General features: G+C 40.0%; 2 protein-coding genes across 5 annotated transcripts in view; both read left to right on the forward strand.

Annotated features, from left to right (window-relative positions):
- The window catches only part of LOC138023770 (uncharacterized), a 16,642-nt gene extending 6,320 nt beyond the window's left edge, over positions 1–10,322 (forward strand). For all 3 annotated transcript variants that reach the window (XM_068870837.1, XM_068870839.1, XM_068870838.1), the window contains 2 exons: positions 6,466–6,901; positions 7,761–10,322. In XM_068870837.1, the coding sequence (XP_068726938.1) occupies positions 6,482–6,901; positions 7,761–8,552 (1,212 nt within the window). In that variant the 5' untranslated portion in view covers positions 6,466–6,481 and the 3' untranslated portion in view covers positions 8,553–10,322. The remainder of the gene's footprint in view (positions 1–6,465; positions 6,902–7,760) is intronic.
- A 632-nt stretch (positions 10,323–10,954) lies between these two features.
- Positions 10,955–12,500, forward strand: part of LOC138023771 (uncharacterized) — an 18,217-nt gene continuing 16,671 nt past the window's right edge. For both annotated transcript variants that reach the window (XR_011126786.1, XM_068870840.1), the window contains exons 1-2: positions 10,955–11,025; positions 11,732–11,865. The gene's annotated coding sequence lies outside the window, so the exon portion shown is untranslated. The remainder of the gene's footprint in view (positions 11,026–11,731; positions 11,866–12,500) is intronic.

The raw sequence follows: 12,500 nt of genomic DNA on the forward strand, positions 1-12,500 counted from the left end.
GGATTGTTGTCCCTGATAGTAACGATTGGCAATTCTTGGTGTCGGTCTTAATAATCAGATTAGCAAGATTTTTCGTAAAATTAATCAAGACGTAGATGTTCGCAATCAATTGAAGAAATTCTTGCCCTTTCAGTCGCTACTTAAACAATTAAATTTGGTTTTATCAACGTAGTTGATAATGTCAATTGGCCACCGTACAGAGATTCTAAAAGCCGACGTTTCGAGCGTTAGTCCTTCGTCAGAGCCAATCAAGGGATTTTGGGTTACGTGTAGTTTTTATAGTAGAGTAGGAGCTACGCTATTGGTGGTAACATGGCAACGTGAAAAATAGGAATATATTAGTTAAATGAAAAGCGTTCCTTAATACCGTGAGGATTAAGGGTGCCGATTTAAAAGATGAATTTTTGTTCCAGATTCTTGCGGCTTTCCGTCGTACCTAGATGTAGGGAAAGGACGCAGATAACCATGTGTTTTTTGGAGTGGTTAGGCAGATTAAAATGGCGAGCGACTGGCTTATATGCATCCTTGTCATTCTTCTCAACATCGCGAAGATGCGAAACATTGCATAACGTAAAGGTTAAGCAATAAATGACATTTGCGGAGGTACATGTGAAACGATCGGTGATCTTAACAGATCGCTTAGGTCCCGATATCTTGCTAGTGTTAACAATGAAAAGACAAGTTTTGCATCGTGAGCGCGCGCATTTGAAAGTGCCGGGTTGCTCGTTGGTTTTGAGCGCGCTTCTAACTAAAAAGTTGCCTACGTTTTCGTCGCGTTTGAATGAAATAAGTGGAGGTTGCGAAAAGATTCTACCAGTCTCGGGATCATTTTGGAGTAATTTAAAATTACTAAGAATGATGCTTTTGACTGCGTGATTATGAGGATGGAAAGTTAGGGTGAATGGAATTCTGTCATTTAATCTTTTTGTGACGTTTGTAGTGATAACTGTCGATCAAATTGTTGGGCGCAATGATGGCCCGCTTTGACCACAGAGACAGGATATCCACGTTTTTCGAAGAACTGGCACATCTCCTCTGATTTGCTGGAAAAATCGGAGTCATCACTACATAGACGTCGAAGTCTAAGAAAGTGAGAATAAGGAATGGAGTTCTTGACATGTGATGGATGTGATGATGAATACAACAAATAATTGTGTGAATATGTAGGTTTGTAGTGCACACTAGTACATAGCACGTTGCCTCTAATAGAAACTTTGATATCTAGGAAAGCCAATGAAGTTTCCGAAATTTCCCAGGTATATTTAAGAGCCAGATGAAAAGAGTTGACGGAGGTTATAAATTGATCGAGTTCTTCTCTGCTGGATGAAATAGCGCCAATGCAGTCGTCGATGTAGCGGCCGTAGAGTTCAGGTTTGGGAACGATGTACTGATTAAAAAATTGGTGTTCAACATATCCTACAAAAAGATTGGCATAGCTAGGTCCCATTCTTGTGCCCATCGCTACACCATTAATTTGTTTGTGATAGTTGCCGGCGAATGAAAAACAGTTAAGCGTTAAAACTAGTTCGGCAAGGCGGAGGAGCGTTTCCGAGCTAGGTTCTTTGACAGTGCGTTGATCGTGCTTGAAGACCTTCGGTATTAGGAATGACTGTGTATAGAGATGTAATGTCCATGGTGAAAATAAGTTTGTCTTGGCCGGAGAAATGAAAATCGCGGAAAATTTGTAGTGCGTGTGTACTGTCTGTAATGTATGATGGCAAAGATTTGACGATAGGCGTCACAATCCTGTCTAAGTAGCTAGAAATGAGTTCGGTGGGGCAACTACAGGCAGAAACGATAGGGCGACCTGGGTTGTTGGGTTTGTGAATTTTAGGCAAGAAGTAAATGCACGAAGTTCTAGGGGTGTTGATCAGTGTCCGGTAATTCTTGATTAACTATAAGATTTTGAATGGTGTCTTTGACAAGTCGGAAGAGTGGGCGGCGCTTAAAATTCTTAGTAAACCCAACGACAGGGGAGAGTGAGCTGCGAAAGCTTCAGATCTGTATAGTCGTGTACTGTTCCAACGAATTTTGTCACAGACTGTATTTGTGAGGAATTTAAACTATTTATAGGACGCGCTGACAGGGTCATAAGTGACACAACTTTACAGTCGCCTTTATAACCGGTACGATAGTGCTGTTTAACGTTTTTATTCGTAACTGAGTTTGATGTTCAGTGTTCGAATTTCTTTTGTTATATATCCACAATGATAAAATAAGCTAAATTGTTTAGATTTAGCTGAGAAGAGAGTCATGATCTGAAATATGGTTTTTCTTGCTGCCCTTGATAGCGTGACAGGGGCACGAGCGTATTTGTTTTATCTCGCATTCAAAGGTTTTCTCTTCGTAAAGTAGCTAAAACGCGCTACATTTTTCCTAAAAGCGATTGGAGATTAATCAGTGACGATTTTCCTGGAAAGAAAAGCACATACAAAGGTTTAACAGTTAAGAGAAAACCTATCCAGCCATTGTTTAACAGAGGACGCCCATGGAAGTTATGTTATAGAAGGCAAGGGAGGCGGGGTTTCTACAATTGCTGTATCTGTGAGAAAAGTTCGTCCTTTCCAACTTCTAAAGGATATTACTGCCTACAATCAACAAAAAAGGACTTTCGACTTCTTGGATGTGCTAAACAGATTAAGATTTGCGCTAAAAATGAGATGACAACATCCTGAATTTATATGGACGAAGGATATTGCCTTTTACCTTGATGTAGCTTCCTTCAGGAGGTCGTATAAAATACTAACTGATGCGGTATTTTACATAAAATGACGACGTATCGCCAACTGTCAAATATTGTTAGGGCCTAAAATTAGTTAGCACATATATGTATTACCCGGCCCAATGTTACGCGAATAAAACTTCGTAAGACCCGGGAAATTTAAAAGAATACTTTTTATGTTAGTACAGTTTTTATTTTATAACTCTTCGACAATTTCGGTCGGTGAGAGACATGGAAATACAGGAAACACAAGTTATAGTTATGAAAAACACTAATTTTGCACAAGGATAGAAACTTATGACACGTGATGTAAGAGCTTGTTTACTTTAGTTCATTGCGTGAGCAGCTTTGTACCAAAATGGTGACACGCAGTTTGAAAACGTTACTGTATTAGACGGTTTCTACTGACTGTTTTTTCATAACAACTCCATTGTAGGCTTATTTGATATCGCTTAACAATTTTTCAAGTCGAATTTCGCTAGACAAAACCAACAAGAGAAGAAAACAACGACATTGTGTTAGTGTGCACGAGTCACCACCGTATTAATTAAATTTAGCAGGATCTTTTTTCTCAGTGCATTGACAACGTCACCATGCACATTTGCCTCAAAAATGGCTATTTTCTCTACTATAGTGTCCAAAACAATCGATTCACCTTCTGTGTTCACTGCCCTTTCTGACTGTTTTATCGTCGTGTTTCAATTGTGCATATTTCTCACCAAAAAAGCTTTCTTAAAAATGGTGACTCGTTGGTGACTCGTTGAATTACAGATGCACGCTAATTAACTTTGTGAGAAGATCAAGGCCGAATAAAACGGGAGCATGGGGAAATACACTGTTGTTCTTTTGCGGGAATTTGTGCCGCATGAAATGAATGAAAAGACGTTCGACCAGCGAACGCTCATCTAACAAGGGTGAACTCTTCCTTGCTGGTGCAAAATATTGGAGAATCGGGTTAAAAGTTAATATCCCGTGTGGAATGTTATTTGAGTGTAGGTAAATGAACTTTGTGACTTTCCAAAAGAAGTGAAAAATAGTGCCGTGCGTTAATTTAGGGACACCAACGAACGTCATTTGAGAGAATCACTTCATCGCTGTCAGTACTTACAGTATCAACCAAAGCGATCGTGGTCGTACCAGGATTACAAAACGGTTGGAAAACAGAGTTTAGAGGAGTTATAAAGTGTTTTGCCGCAACCAGCAACCCCAGTTACCAAGATATTACGATTTTTTCCTTCACGCAATAAAACTCGAACGGCCTCTGCAAATTCATCCTGGTTAAGGTCGTTCCTAAGCAGAACATGCTCAGCCACAGTCAACCTTCTATGAAAAGGCTTTCTTTTTTGAACGAGAAACAACCAACCAAATTCAAACAAACCTGAACATGATGTATGTTTCCATTTCTTGTCGACTTTATCACAAATATGGCGCAACATCTCACTCTAGGCCACTATAAATGAAGGGTTTCCTTCTCCCAAAATGTAGCATATTTCCCGCCAATTCTTTTCATAACTGAAATTCCTCAAAAATACAGTCCCGGAAAAAATTGTTGAAACACTTTACAATTTCTTGCCCTGCCACAATGTTGTTTGGGCAATTGGGCTCAGAAACTCGCGTTAAAACAACATTGTGAGGGGAGAGTGAGCTGCGAAAGCTTCAGATCTGTATAGTCGTGTACTGTTCCAACGAATTTTGTCACAGACTGTAGCTCGGAAACGCTCCTCCACCTTGCCGAACTAGTTTTAACGCTTAACTGTTTTTCATTCGCCGGCAACTATTACAAACAAATTAATGGTGTAGCGATGGGCACAAGAATGGGACCTAGCTATGCCAATCTTTTTGTAGGATATGTTGAACACCATTTTTTTAATCAGTACATCGTTCCCAAACCTGAACTCTACGGCCGCTACATCGACGACTGCATTGGCGCTATTTCATCCAGCAGAGAAGAACTCGATCAATTTATAACCTCCATCAACTCTTTTCATCTGGCTCTTAAATATACCTGGGAAATTTCGGAAACTTCATTGGCTTTCCTAGATATCAAAGTTTCTATTAGAGGCAACGTGCTATGTACTAGTGTGCACTACAAACCTACATATTCACACAGTTATTTGTTGTATTCATCGTCACATCCATCACATGTCGAGAACTCCATTCCTTATTCTCACTTTCTTAGACTTCGACGTCTATGTAGTGATGACTCCGATTTTTCCAGAAAATCAGAGGAGATGTGCCAGTTCTTCGAAAAACGTGGCTATCCTGTCTCTGTGGTCAAAGCGGGCCATCATCGCGCCCAACAATTTGATCGACAGTCATCACTGCAAACGTCACAAAAAGATATAAATGACAGAATTCCATTCACCCTCACTTTCCATCCTCATAATCACGCAGTCAAAAGCATCATTCTTTGTAATTTTAAATTACTCCAAAATGATCCCGAGACTGGTAGAATCTTTTCGCAACCTCCACTTATTTTATTCAAACGCGACAAAAACTTTTTTGTTAGAAGCGCGCTCAAAACCAACGAGCAACCCGACATTTCAAATGCGCGCACTCACGATGCAAAACTTGTCTTTTCATTGTTAACACTAGCAAGATATCGGGACCTAAGCGATCTGTTAAGATCACCGATCGTTTCACATGTACCTCCGCAAATGTCATTTATTGCATAACCTTTACGTTATGCAACAAATTATACAATGGTGAGACAGGTGGACGACTACGTGACCGATTCCGCGAACACCTTCACGATGTTGAGAAGAATGACAAGGATGCATCTAAGCCAGTCGCTCGCCATTTTAATCTGCCGAACCACTCCAAAAAACACATGGCTATCTGCGTCCTTTCCCTACATCTAGGTACGACGGAAAGCCGCAAGAATCTGGAACAAAAATTCATCTTTCAAATCGGCACCCTTAATCCTCACGGTATTAAGGAACGCTTTTCATTTAACTAATATATTCCTATTTTTCACGTTGCCATGTTACTACCAATAGCGTAGCTCCTACTCTACTATAAAAACTACACGTAACCCAAAATCCCTCGATTGGCTCTGACGAAGGACTAACGCTCGAAACGTCGGCTTTTAGAATCTCTGTACGGTGGCCAATTAACATTATCAACTCCGTTGATAAAACCAAATTTTTGTATACTACTTCCCCACCGACGCAGCATCACAGTTTCTTCAGAAACTACCCCTTCACTTAGACAATTAAGCCTGTTGTCTCCACTTAATCAAAGAATTTTTAAAATGGCCGCCACTAGCGTTTATAAAACTGTTTATGGTCATAAAGTTCCCGAACCAATCGGTGAGCAATTAATGAACGATCAATATAATTAACAATTATTCGCCGAAGGCGCGGTTAATATAGGTGGTGAGTAAGGATGTTCTCATATATCCGTTTTCTATGGTCTAGAGAGGACGGTCAAAAAAGGCGAGGAAACGCTAGTCAGCACTAAAAATTCTTGAATACCTTCATTGTTCATGAAACAGAAAACAGAGGTTTTGAAAATAAATTTGTTTCGATGCCCTAAGATAAGAGCTGTCAGATGGCCTTATTGCAGTTAAGAGCAACAAATATTCTTCAACAGAAAGTTAATTTATGGATCGCTTACTGTGAAATTCAAAATACCCAGTCTCAAAACCCTTGATTGTTTCTTCTTTTGTTGACTACCTCCTTGAAAATACACGGGATATCGATGCGTTATTAAATGCTTTTTTTTCTCCCTCTTGTCTCTAGACTGGCCAGCGTAACAATGTTTATACATCGCAGAAAGAAAATTTGCTCAACTAGACAGAGTTGCGCTATCCTTTGGGTATTTCTCTCCGCTCTCGCGTTGTCTGCGCTGTTGAATTTTGGTAGCGACCTCTCCGTTTCTGGAACTCTCCAGAGGTTGTTCATCAAAGCACCGCAACCAGGAGCCCATGATAGTGGTGGTCTCCTGCCACAACTAAGATTCACACACCTTCAACCACTTGTGAACATGTTCGCTAACTTGACGCATGTAAAGCCCAGTAGAAGCGATTGTATGTTTTCAACAACGGAATTCAGTGATTTGAAAGAGCTCGAGACAAAACAAACCATCTTCCTTCTTATTATTGTATCTACGGCGCCTTCAAGACAAGAGAGGAGAGATGCAATAAGGCAGACATGGTGGACGAAATGTCACGGAGAGGTTAGTATTTCTTGACTGGAAAATAAGGTGGCAGAAGAGCTTGTCCCTCTAAAAGTTTGACCCGATAAGGTTTGTCCACCACTGCGTTTTAAGTTGTACCAGTTACCGGTCAAAGCCCTGATCAACACTTCTCTCTCTTCCTTTATGAGTTTTAACTAGTATAAAGATCTGGGCGACGTAACTGTCCTGGCACGCGAAATGTACCCTTCCCGTTTAAAAAAATGTGCCTGCCTAAGCTCCCGATTCAAAACAAATAATGACCGCCCAGCGTACGTGCAGACTTGATCAAACATTCTCAGGACACTGGGTAATTTAAGAGATTTTGAAACCAAAGTGCATTTTCCCACGCTGTAGTATGCTCGGGAATTGGATGATATATAAGAGAACGTGACCGACTGTATAACAACTGTCTGTCGAGCTTTAGACTCAGCTTTGGGAAATACTTCGAATGTGCCTTCAGGCCTTCCGATAACAAGCCAAGTTCAAGCAAGCGTAACGCAAGGTCGGTCGACGCAATTATAGCAAAATGGCACGTCGAAGGTTCAATTTCTTCTCCTTTGCATTTGTGATCATGTAATTGTGTTCAAACCAGAGGTGTACTATATTGACATGCGACAAAGGCACAAAAAGTCGGGCGCAAAAATGGAAATAGTTTATGCGAGCAGCACACCATACAGAAGACATAGTTAAAGTATAATCATGGCAATTAAAGATGAGGAATAAATGGTAATTACTTTATGACGATGCGTCTTAAATGCGCGCCAGAGTTTAGTAAGAGGCTACGCCCTAAAAGATCGGCTATAAACGCATTATGCATAAGGCGAACTTTCGCTTTTATTGATTCCGTACTCTGTTTTAGGTGCGGTGCAAGTTTTTCACTGACGGCATTCAAATACCCAAACAGGATAAAGTGAACCTTGCCAATGAAAAAAACATTTACAAAGACATAGAATTTCAACCAGTTGTTGGCGGCAGAACGTTTGGCCTTCGATATCTCTACCAAATGATGTGGGCTGCGGTCAAGTACAAATTCACGTATTTCCTCCGACTAGATGATGACTATTTCCTGTGCCTTGAGAGGCTCAAATTTGAGTTACGCCACAGGCCTACCAAGATATTAAGCTGGGGCCGGTATCACTGTGGTACAGGTCTCATTTATATGGACGAGGCTTGGACGCTATTTACTAATGACGTCATTGTGCGCTTTTTGTCTCAAGACCCTCAGCGAATCCTTTGTCATCCACACGCGGATCAGCAACTTCCTATTTGGATTAACAGCGTGTTTAATAAAAGCGACAATTTAATTCATTTTGACGACCAAAGGCTTCATCTTTCTAAAGGACCAGAGAAAGTGAAGATGTTTGAAAAGTTGACCAACGCGTGCGACTCCTTCATGGGCATTCATGGAAGCTCGCCAGAATTAATGCAGAGATTTTGGAAGTACAGTAACGATAACGCCAAGGAAGTCACTGCTTTAACTGGAATTTTACAAACATGTAAAAAGCCTTTTGCATTTGACGTATCTAGAATGGGTAAAGCCTTTAGATTTGATCCCAGACCCTGTATACAAAACCCACAATGGAGGCCCGGAGAAATAATGTGGACAGGGATCAATTCTGGGGCCAAGAAAGGTTCTCTTCCATGCCCTTAAACAGTCAGTCTTAACTATTTCTCTAGTAGAACTTGTTTTTCATTAACGCTGTTATCACATAAATACCAATACAGTCAAATGAAATGACATCAAGATTTCTCATTTTTTAAAATGAATCTTGGAAAAACTACTACTATTAGCTTATACTCTTTTATGTATTCCAGGAACTGCGGAATATTTCTGCTGGCCTTTTAATGACATGCTCTCGCCCGTGTATAGCGTGAGTAACACTTAAGGGCTGTGGTATAAGTAGTGGTAGGAGTTCCACCCTGATTCCTGAATTAGTGTTTTGCTAATTGGCCTTTCCAGAGTGTACGTGAATACAGTGTAAACGAATCTTCGCATTTCATTGACAAGAAAGAACTTGTTCGTTCGTTTGGAAGTATGTGCGTTGTACAAAATTTCGCTCAGATACAAAGGGTTTAAGTCAGACATCAGTGAGGATTGAAAACTCTTTACAGCTTTAGTCAAAAGATTCAAATCAAAGCTTTCTCATTTTTTACAATGAATCTTGGAAAAACCACTACTATTAGCTAATACTCTGTTATGTATTCCAGGCACTGCGGAATATTTCTGCTGGCCTTGTAATGACATGACATGACATGACACACCGCGCACCGGTGGCTCAGTTGGTTGAGCACCGGGCTGTTACGCGGGAGGTCATGAGTTTAACTCCGGCCGGACCAACACTCAGTGTCTTTGAATAGCTGAGGAGAAAGTGCGGCCTTTCTAATTACATCTGCAAATGGTTAGACTCTCTAGTCTTCGCGGATAAAGACGATAAGCCGGAGGTCCCGTTTCACAACCCTTCAATGTTCATAATCCTGTGGGACATAAAAGAACCCGCACACTTGTCGTAAAGAGTAGGGCATGTAGTTCCCGGTGTTGTGGTCTGTCTTCTGTGATGTATCATGGTTGGGAGGGTAAATGCTCGGAGATATTAGCTACACCAAGCTACTCTAAAAATCCGAGGGTAAATGAAGATATATGATATGATGATATGCTCTCGCCCGTGTATAACGTGAGTAACACCTAAGGGCTGTGGTATAAGTAGTGGTAGGAGTTCCACCCTGATTCCTGAATTAGTGTGTTGCTAATTAGCCTTTCCAGAGTGTACGTGAATAGTGTAAACGAACCTTCGCATTTCATTGACAAGAAAGAACTTGTTCGTTCGTTTGGAAGTGTGTGCGCTGTACTAAATTTCACTCAGATACAAAGGGTTTAAGTCAGACATCATTGAGGATTGAAAGTTCATGACAGCTTTTGTCAGAAGATTCAAATCAAACATGTCAGATAACGTTTGAGCTGTCTTGCTTTAAATTTAAAATAGAAAATTAGCCCGCAACAATTTTTAAGTCAGGAACTTAGTATCACTCTATTATGCATCCAAGAGTTGCGAAATATTTCTACCTGCTTTTAAAGACAGGCTTTCAACCAAGTTTAGCTTTAGTAAGACCTAATGTCTGTCGTAGTGGTAGAGTGTTAAGGTATCAGTGTACCCCAGATGACCGTCATTCTTTGGCGCCGCTTTACGGTCGGACGTTTGACGCAATATCCCGGTAAAGTATATATTTTCTGAAAGCTTAATAATTGTAGATTTCGAAGATATATTCCTTAACATAAAAAAGTCAGGTTTTTCAAATATAGCTCGCTATTTCACAAAGTGCAGCGGTTCCCTAATCAACTTTGTTTCCGGTCGGATTTGAGCGGGAGACCAAAAAGACTTTAAAAAACGGTGGCGGGAAATTTTGACTACTTGTCTGGTTTGGTTTTTAGAGGCAGTTAAAACTATCAGAGTTGATAAAAGATGTATTCTCTTCACTAAAATAGTCATAACTTTTGCCGAAAAGAAGACAAATCTCGAATTACTCGAAAGCAAACGAATAAAACAGTCAAGAATCAAGAAATCACACAGTTCTTCGATAAGAAATACTTGTTTTGATCCGAAAGACTCGTTTTCGCGCTTTCTGAAACTAACATTGAGACGTGGGTTCAACTGTAATAACAGCTATTACAAATTCTAGTTTGATTGGCCACTACACCACACTGTGTAAACAGCTTAACCTGAAGTTAAGATAAATACGTTTCGTTTCTGAGCAAATGAAACAAGAGTAAGAAGTGTTTCGTTTCCTGACTGAGCAGTTCTGGGAATGATTAAATAATGGCGCATACGAGCTCGATCCACAGGTCTGCTTCTTCTATTGTAGGAGTTACCAGGAGTCCCCTATTGGATTCCTAGGCTTTTTTGTTGTGTTATTTTTGGATTGGCCCATCAGAATTACTCCTGGGAAAATCCATTTTCCGCCCCTTCAATATCAACCAACTCAGTGCCCTCTGTTTTTGTGTATCATGTACCACAGGTAACCCAGATTACGCTCACGTAGCGTCTAGTTCCCTTACTACTGGGTCTAGTTAATTGTTTATTGCTTGATCGAACTATCCCGCTTTCTATTTCTGCTTCTACTTCGAGAAAGTAAGTAAGTAAATCACATATGAGTAGCGTAAGTTTCACTTTTCTTATCCGGTTAGATTCCGAATGGAGGTTGTCGTGAAGCAAAAGACGAGTAAGATAACATTGAACAATTCAGCCATTAGTATTCCGATTACGGAATATCTCCTCGCTCTGAAGTCTCACTTAATGCTAAGCAAGACAAGAGCCTCTTATATTTACTTTCCCTTCACAACCTTAAACCTCGCTGGAATTAATAATCAGTTATTTTAAAGCAATAGAGGATTCAATTCAACTATTTGGATAACAGTATTTTATCTTGGTCCGCGTCATTAATTTGCACACTTTGATCGAGTATGCGTGGCTTGTTGTTCTTCACGTTTCGTTTGTCATTAAAATGCTCTCCTAGCAACTAAATTTGTGATATGTCTAGTCTTAAAGGATTTACAGTTAGGAAAGTTCAACCTTTTCCTGATAGGTTAAGGACTTATTTATCGAGAGACTGAAATACTTTCATAACCCGTCAAATAATAAAGCTCGGTTACACACGATTACGTTTCCCTACGCAATTGTCAGTGACAGTTTTCATTTCGTGGTGTGCATGAACAAGAAGTTTTCTTTGGAGAGTTTCATATCCATATGAAAGGCATAAACTATTGCATCCAACGATAACGAACCTTAGCCGTCTTGTCTTCATTCAGATAACGTCACTATTCCTTTTATGTTTTAGTTTTGTAATTCATGCAGTTGTGAGTGACGGACGCACACAAACAATCTACCAGCATTGCTTATCCCTTAATTCATTTGTAGCGGGATCCATTATTGCTGCTGAACCAGTTTCAACGAACTATAGGACATCGCAAGGTAATTGAACATTTTCCCCTACTAGGTCTATATAATTAGTTGTTTGTTGCTTGATCGAACTATCCTACTTTCTATTCTTCATTGAAAAAATATGTAAATAAATTACATATGCTTAGTTTTTCCTACGTGGGGTAAGTTTCACTTTTCCTCTTACATTCAGAATGGAGGCAGTCGTGAAGCAAAAGACGAGTAAAATTGCAATGAACAATTCAGCCATTAGAATTGCGATTACGGAACGTCTCCTTGCTTTGAAGTCTCACTTAAGGCTAAGCAAGACCACTGTGAGTTCTTTCCCTTCACGTCTTTGAATCTCGCGGGACTAAACAATCAGTCTTTGCGCAGCAATCGAGCAATCACCTATTTGGATAACAGTCATTTTATCTCAATCCTTGTTAAACTGCTTCATTAATGCACAGTTTGATCGAGTATGCACGACTTGATGTTCTTGATGTATTATGCATTTGTGATTCAAATTCTTCTGCTAAAAACGTAATTTGTGATATGTCTAGGCTTGAGTGATTTGTGCTTAGGAAAGTTCAACCTTTTCCTTATAGGAGTTATTTATCGAGAGACTGATATACGCTCATAACCCGTCAAATAATAAAGCTCGATTACACACGAGTACGTTTTCCTAC

This window comes from Montipora capricornis, chromosome 11 (assembly GCF_036669925.1).
Source record: "Montipora capricornis isolate CH-2021 chromosome 11, ASM3666992v2, whole genome shotgun sequence".
In the NCBI taxonomy this organism is placed as follows: domain Eukaryota; kingdom Metazoa; phylum Cnidaria; class Anthozoa; order Scleractinia; family Acroporidae; genus Montipora; species Montipora capricornis.